Source organism: Mizuhopecten yessoensis, unplaced genomic scaffold, assembly GCF_002113885.1.
Source record: "Mizuhopecten yessoensis strain PY_sf001 unplaced genomic scaffold, ASM211388v2 scaffold1765, whole genome shotgun sequence".
Lineage (NCBI taxonomy): Eukaryota > Metazoa > Mollusca > Bivalvia > Pectinida > Pectinidae > Mizuhopecten > Mizuhopecten yessoensis.
Window position 1 is genome coordinate 79,807 of NW_018404210.1, and position 7,584 is coordinate 87,390.

At 37.5% G+C, this 7,584-nt stretch overlaps 1 protein-coding gene across 2 annotated transcripts in view; it reads right to left on the reverse strand.

The window, feature by feature from the left end:
- Positions 1–5,392, reverse strand: part of LOC110440462 (F-box only protein 8-like) — a 23,478-nt gene extending 18,086 nt beyond the window's left edge. For both annotated transcript variants that reach the window (XM_021483576.1, XM_021483568.1), the window contains exons 1-2: positions 5,271–5,392; positions 2,130–2,422 (exon numbers count right to left, since the gene is read on the reverse strand). In XM_021483576.1, the coding sequence (XP_021339251.1) occupies positions 2,130–2,389 (260 nt within the window). In that variant the 5' untranslated portion in view covers positions 2,390–2,422; positions 5,271–5,392. The remainder of the gene's footprint in view (positions 1–2,129; positions 2,423–5,270) is intronic.
- Positions 5,393–7,584: the final 2,192 nt, after the last annotated feature.

Here is a 7,584-nt window from a genome sequence, read left to right on the forward strand (position 1 = left end):
TGTAGTACCTCTGAGTCTGGAGAAGAAGATTTTTGAAATATTGGATAATTTTCCCTTTGGGGCCCCGCCCTGGCCCCAGGGGTTGGGGTAGGAATCCCAATTTTACAATTTTGAAGCCTCATCTACCAAGGATGATTCTGACCAAGTTTGAAAAAAATCCATCCACTGGTTCTTGAGAAGAAGTTGAAAATGTAAAAGTTTACGCACGACGCACGACGCACGACGACGGACGAAAAGCGATTGGAATACATACATTTTTCCAGTCACACCTCATTAAGACTTATCACCATGTTTAGATTGTCAAATGTCCTACAGGTTCGGTGATTAATAGAACTGTACTGCGTCTTATTGTTTCCAGTATGTAAATTTTATAACTCGGTGTGCTCATTACTCGGACAGCCATATAGGCTATTGCTTAACGTAGAATTGCATATTCGCAACTAGCGCCACCACTTTCCTTATATGTCTGACTTCTCCTTGTATTGAATCAGAATGAAAATGGGTGGGAGGCACCAGCGAAATGGAAAGGAACAGTTGGTAGCAGAGGAAAGAAAATATTCAGAATCTTGTAATGAGGGCAACACATCGCTTTTGGATTTTTCAGTGTCCCCTACAAAGAAGACGAAGAAAAAAATCGCGAACATAATTTTGCAGGGCCCAAAAATTGTCACCTCTATAAATTTAATGTACACATGTAAGGCCTTTTCTTTTCCCAAACCTGCACAGGTGATATCATACATGTATGCAAGTACAGTTCAAAACTTGCACCTTATACCATGCAATAACTAGGCACCACGAGTGATACAAATCCTCCATGTTCACACATTGTGACATATGTAAGCGAAATGAAGCTGCAAGAGAGATGACAAAGTTTTTTTCTCTAAAAATTGTAAGTGACCTTGACCTTCTAACAAGAGGGCCAAGGGCCTTATCGGTCACCTGAGTTATATCATAGTAGGTACGTACTGGTAGCTTTATTTTATTGTTTAGATGTGATGTGGAAATCAGCATGTAAACTAAGTGAAATACAATACTTGTCATGTCATCAAAGGATAAGAATTTACAATGCAATACTTTCATCCACCAAAGATGATTCTGACCAAGTTTGAATAATTTTCTGCTGAAAATGGATAAAATATACCCAAAAGTGTTATGTCATCCATGCAGAGAAAACAAGAGGCCCAATGGGCTTGAATCGCTCACCTGGTATTAATCTCACACTTGTAATCTTAAAAGTGGACTAAAATACAACTACAGGCAGAATCTCAGTGTTTGACTCATAAGAACCTATTAAAAGAAGTAAACATCTAGCAAAATATCATTACCCTGGACCTTTTGGTCACATCCAAGTATGTTACAGGCCAAATTTAAGCACCCTAGGGCTTTGGGTTAACTTATTCATAAAAAGTTGTTTAAAGGTTTTTAACATATTTGACCCCTGTGACCTTGAATGTAAGTCAAGGTCATTTATTTGAACAAACTCGGTAGCCCTTCATCCCAGCATGTTATTGGCCAAATATCACTACCCTAGGCCTATTGGTTATTCAGAAGAAGTTGTTTAAAGGTTTTGACTCCTGTGACCTTGAATATAAGTCAAGGTCATTCATTTCAGCATGTTACAGGCCAATTATCATCACCCTAGGCCTCTTGGTTATTCAGAAGAAGTTGTTTAAAGATTTTAACATATTTGCCCCCTGTGACCTTGAATATAAGTCAAGGTCATTCATTTCAGCATGTTACAGGCCAATTATCATCACCCTAGGCCTCTTGGTTATTCAGAAGAAGTTGTTTAAAGATTTTAACATATTTGACCCCTGTGACCTTGAAAATGGACGAAGGTCATTTATATGAACAGACTTGGTAGCCCTCCATCCCAGCATTTTACTGGTTCATCACCCTAGGCCTTTGGTTATTGAGAAGAAGTAGTTAAAAGTAAAATATTGACGACGGACGACTGCCGCTGCACCATGGCATAAGCTCACTTGGCCCTTTGGGCCAGGTGAGTTAAAAAAAAAAAAAAAAAAATATATCTCAAACTATTTGAAAAAGAATCTCTAAGTAAAATATAGATATGCAAATTTCTAAACCATGATAATGAAATACAAAACATTTTATTAAACGTAAATTACCCAAGCCAGAGAATTTCATCATTTGCCAGGTTTTCCCAGACACAAGCTGCTAGACAAAGATCGGTGGCATTGAGGTGGGAGAGAATGTTTAAGCTGAGCTCTGGAGGAAGGTTCTCAATGTTTGGGAATCTTGTTATTGTATGATTAGCGTTTTTGTGTTGATGGGTGACATTGGTGGGGTCATCAGTATCTGACAAGTCGGTGGGTCCGCAGTACCCCAGACGGTCTATTTCCTGTAGTCTGCGGAGTGTCTGGCCCATCCTGCCACTTCTGATTATGCTCCTGTTGTTATCCTGAAATAAATTTAGAGTTATGAATTATTTTTTAAAAATTCACTTATCTTGCAGTTATAATTATTGTCTATTCCTTCAACTTTACACGTTTTTTTTAATCTTCTCTATGAATATTGTACCAAAATCAGCTCTACTAAGAGAATAGATAGCAATGTGAATTTGGGTTAGTTAATGCTAACATTGAGTCGAATTTCAGGATTTAATAAACAAGCACATGACTCGAGGAATGGGTGACAATTAACAAATCATAAAATGACCAACGAATAGGAAATTACAAAGTTGTAACAAGAGGCTCAATGGGCCTGCATCGCTAACCTGGTATAAATCTCACCCTTGTAACCTTAAAAGTAATTTAAAATAAAGCTACAGGCAAAATATCAACATTCTGGGCATCATGGTTATTCAGAAGTAATTTAAAGATTTTAAACAAATTTGCCCCTGTGACTTTGAATAAATGTCAAGGTCATTAATTTGAACAAACTTGGTAGCCCTTCATCCCAGCATGATATTGGCCAAATATCATCATCATGGGCCTTCTGGTTATTCAGAAGAAGTTATTTAAAGATTTCAACATATTTGACCCCTGTGACCTTGAATATAGGCGAAGGTCATTCATTTGAACAAGCTTGGTAGACCTTCATCCTAGCATACTACTGGCCAAATATCAACACCCTAGGCCTCTTGGTTATTAAGAAGAAGTTGTTTAAAGTTTCAACATATTTGACCACCTGTGACCTTGAATATAGGCAAAGGTTATTCATTTGAACAAACTTGGCAGTGTTTCATCCTAGCATGTTAATAGCCAAATATCATCATCCTATCCAACAATTAAGCCAAACAAGGACACCGGTTTGAACCCAGAACCAGGGAGACCTGTTTGAACCCAGAACCAGGGACAGCTGTTTGAACCCAGAACCAGGGTTGCCAACCTCTAAGGAATCCATTGTGGGAGATCTCCCTCCACTGGGTTTTCTTTAGTGTGAGACTTTTGACGGCGTTGCGGTGTGACGTTGTTTCGGGTGTTGAGATAACATAACTATGTATCAAATAAATCCTAGCTTTCTCTGACTACTATAACATCTGCATTGTTGATCTTTTCACTTCAAGATCTTTGTAGGAAATAAAAAACAACTTTTTTTGCAGATATATATTAGATTTTTATTTATCACACAAACAACCTGACATCAGAAATGCAACACATTATAATCAAAGGCCTTTCTTGTGACGATTTCTCTCTTGGATAGAACAGGTACCAGTCACTTTTTTGATTTGCTGTCAATTTTGCTTTATGGCATGGGATGTTCCATGACATGTTAAGAAATAACAGTTCATCTTAAAAGCAAGAACTTTATCATAGAAGTTATATTAAAAGTTCATTAACATGAAAGATAGAAAAATATGATAATTTGACAATGGAAATTATTTTGGCTACTACCAAAGCAACAAATAGACCCTGATCATTTATTACTTGTTACCATGTTTGCAATCCGATTCAATTAATTTCATTAACATGAAAGATAGAAAAATATGATAATTTGAAAATGGAAATTATTTTGGCTACTACCAAAGCAACAAATAGACCCTGATCATTTATTACTTGTTACCATGTTTGCAATCCGATTCAATTAATTTGTTACATGATTATGTATACCTACGTACTATGTCTATCTAACATGCCAAAGCACTTCCCGAAACTTGTTATTTTTTCATCACATCAGATTGAAAAGTGTTTAGTTCTACATGACTTTTGTGTGTTACATCATCATGAACATATACGCTGCTATACTTAATTAATACTAGGAAAATAACTTCACACTTTTCATCAGCCATTCGTCTGTTCCTGTTTCAAGAATCGCTTTCTCTTAATATTTGTGAAGGCACGACCCGACAACAATCTTTCCTAAAACGTGATGACATTATTAGTAGAACTTTCTTTTCAGAGCGATATAGGTATGTTCAATTTTAAGACAACTCACCTTACGATATATTTACATTCGTTTCCACCAGATGTAAAGCGAAGACTCACGTCAGCTCACTTCCAAAGCACAACTGTACAGTCCAAGCTTAAAAATGCTGTTTTATGGCTTCACATGGGATTGAAGGAGAATATTTTCGAATGCGTGAGATTTATGGCTCAGGTGTCGTGAGAGATGTTTCAGTGTGAGTAAGGACGTCTCAGCGTGAGATTTTATCCCACGCTGTGAGAGTTAAAATTGGCAACCCTGCCAGAACCAAGCTCTGAACTTTTATCTTTAAGCTACCAACTGAGCTCCCTGGTTATTGATCATAAGCCTAGCTAGTCCAGAACAATTCCAAATATATTATATTTGTCCCTATCAGAGCGACATCCACATAACACATTTTTGGTTTGTTTGTACACCACCTGTGACTGTAGACGACATACAGATCAATATAGGAAAACCACAACATAACTATTGTTAATACTATATCTGATTATACAATTCAGAAAATGATAATTAATATGACAAAATAAGAATTTGGAACAAATAGAACCTACTGTACAGCACTCTTTACATTATAAGCTTAGATGAAAAACATTATCCCGACAATTTAGGCCTATCTCTTATGATATATATCTATCATTTTTACTGTTTTACAAACTTTCTTGTGGTATTCTTTTAAGTGATATTTTGAAATAAAGGTAAATGAATGTCTAGCTTTAATTACCACAGGAACCACATCATCTGCAGCGAATTCCCAGACAGTTGCTCCACTGACCCACATCCACTCGACCGACAATACAAATTAACACTTACCAATTAATTTGTCTGCTTCTCATGGCGTGTCTCTTATTGCCTTCGATATATAAGATGTGTGTCTAACTTACCAGATATGTGAGATCTTAAGTCCCCAGTTAAGGCCGCAATGATCGGCGCTCCACCCGTGACACAAATCTTGCTGTCATGGTCGAAATGACGTGGAAGTGAAGGAAGTCAACATTGGTTTGTGATTATTCTCAGCACAGACTTTTTTCTCGTGATCTGATTGGTCAAAATTGTTATATGGGTGGTTTTGCTGGGTCACAGGGATATTTCAAATATTGTTTACATTCAGCCATTTATTTCAAGTGTATAACATCATAATGGACATTTTCGAAAATAATGTGACGTCTATTTAGTTCTTTTGAGTTGTGTAATAATACTTTTTAAGCCCGTCTCTGGATACACATATGAGGTGTTTGTTAAATTTGTATTAACATCACTAATATTCAGGTTTCTAACCTTGAAAATTGCTTAAGTATGCTACACAGGTGATTGATGACTTGATATGATTTGTTGTAAAATCTCTGACTCGAGCAAGTCGATTTTTAGCTAGTGCCTATTCAAGTGAGCTTATATTATGCCGTGGCGCGGCGTCCGTCGTCCGGCGTCAATATTTTACTTGAAACGACTTCTTCTTAATAACCGAAAGGTTAGGGTGATGATATTTGGCCAGAAGCAAACTGGGCTACAAAGTTTGATAAAATTATTGACCTTCATCCATTTTCAAGGTCACAGGGGTCAATTGTCTTATTTTTTTTTAAAACATCTTCTTCTCGATAATCAAACTGCCCAGGGAGGTGATATTTGGCCAGTAGCATGCTTAGGTAAAGGGCTACCAAGTTTGTTCAAATGAATGACCTTAAATTATATTCAAGGTTACAGGGGTCAATTGTCTTAAAAAAACTTTAAAACAACTTCTTCTGAATAACCAAAATACCCAGGGTAATGATATTTGGCCAGTAGCATGCTGAGATGAAGGGCTACAATGTTTGTTCAAATGATTGACCTTTATCCATATTCAAGGTCACAGGGGTCAAATATGTTAAAATCTTTAAACGTCTTCTTCTCGATAACCAAACTGCCCAGGGAGATGATATTTGGCCAGTAGCATGCTTGGGTAAAGGGCTACCAAGTTTGTTCAAATGAATGACCTTCAATTATATTCAAGGTCACAGGGGTCTATTAAAAAGCTTTAATATGTTAAAAAATGTTAAACAACTTCTTCTGAATAACCAAAATGCACAGGGTGATGATATTTGGCACCCATATTCAAGGTCACAGGGGTTAAAAAGGTTGAAAACAAGAGGCCCAATGGGCCTGCATCGCTCACCTGTTATTAATCTAACACTTGTAATCTTAAGATTTCATAAGAACCTATTAAAAGATTTAAACATATGACGCCTCTGACCTTGATTGTTGAACAAGGACATTAGGTTGAAAATGGATCAAGGTCATTCATTTGAACTAACATTGTAGCCTGCAACCCAGCATAATACAGGCCAAATATCAGTACCCTGGACCTTTTGGTAATTGAGAAGAAGTTGTTTGAAGATTTTAAGACATCTGACTCCAGTGACCTTGAAAGTTGGTCAAGGTCATCCATTTGAACAAACATGGTAGCCCTTCATCCCAGCATGCTACAGGCCCAATATCAGTACCCTGGGCCTTTTGGTAATTGAGAAGAAGTTGTTTGAAGGTTTTAAAGACATCTGACCCCAATGACCTTGAAAGTTGGTCAAGGTCATTCATTTGAACAAACTTGGTAGCCCTTCTTCCCAGCATGCTACAGGCCTAATATCAGTACCATGGGCCTTTTCGTTATTGAGAAGAAGTTGTTTGAAGATTTAAACATATATTTCAACCCCTGTGACCTTGAAAGTTGGTCAAGGTCATTTATTTGAACAAACTTGGTAGCCCTTCATCCAAGCATGCTACAGGCCCAATATCAGTACACTGGGCCTTTTGGTTATTGAGAAGAAGTTGTTTGAAGATTTAAGACATCTGACCCAAATGACCTTGGAAGTGGGTCAAGGTCATTCATTGAAAAAACTTGTTTGCCCTTCATCCCAGTATGCTACAGGCCCAATATCAGTACCCTGTGCCATTTGGTTATTGAGAAGAAGTTGTTTAAAGATTTTAAAGACATCTGACACCAGTGACCTTGAAAGTGGGCCAAGGTCATTCATTTTAACAAACTTGGTAGCCCGTCATCCCAGCATGCTACAGGCCCAATATCGGTACCCTGGGCCATTTGGTTATTGAGAAGAAGTTGTTTGAAGATTTTAAAGACATCTGACACCAGTGACCTTGAAAGTGGGTCAAGGTCATTCATTTGAACAAACTTGGTAGCCCTTCATCCCAGCATGCTACAGGCCCAAT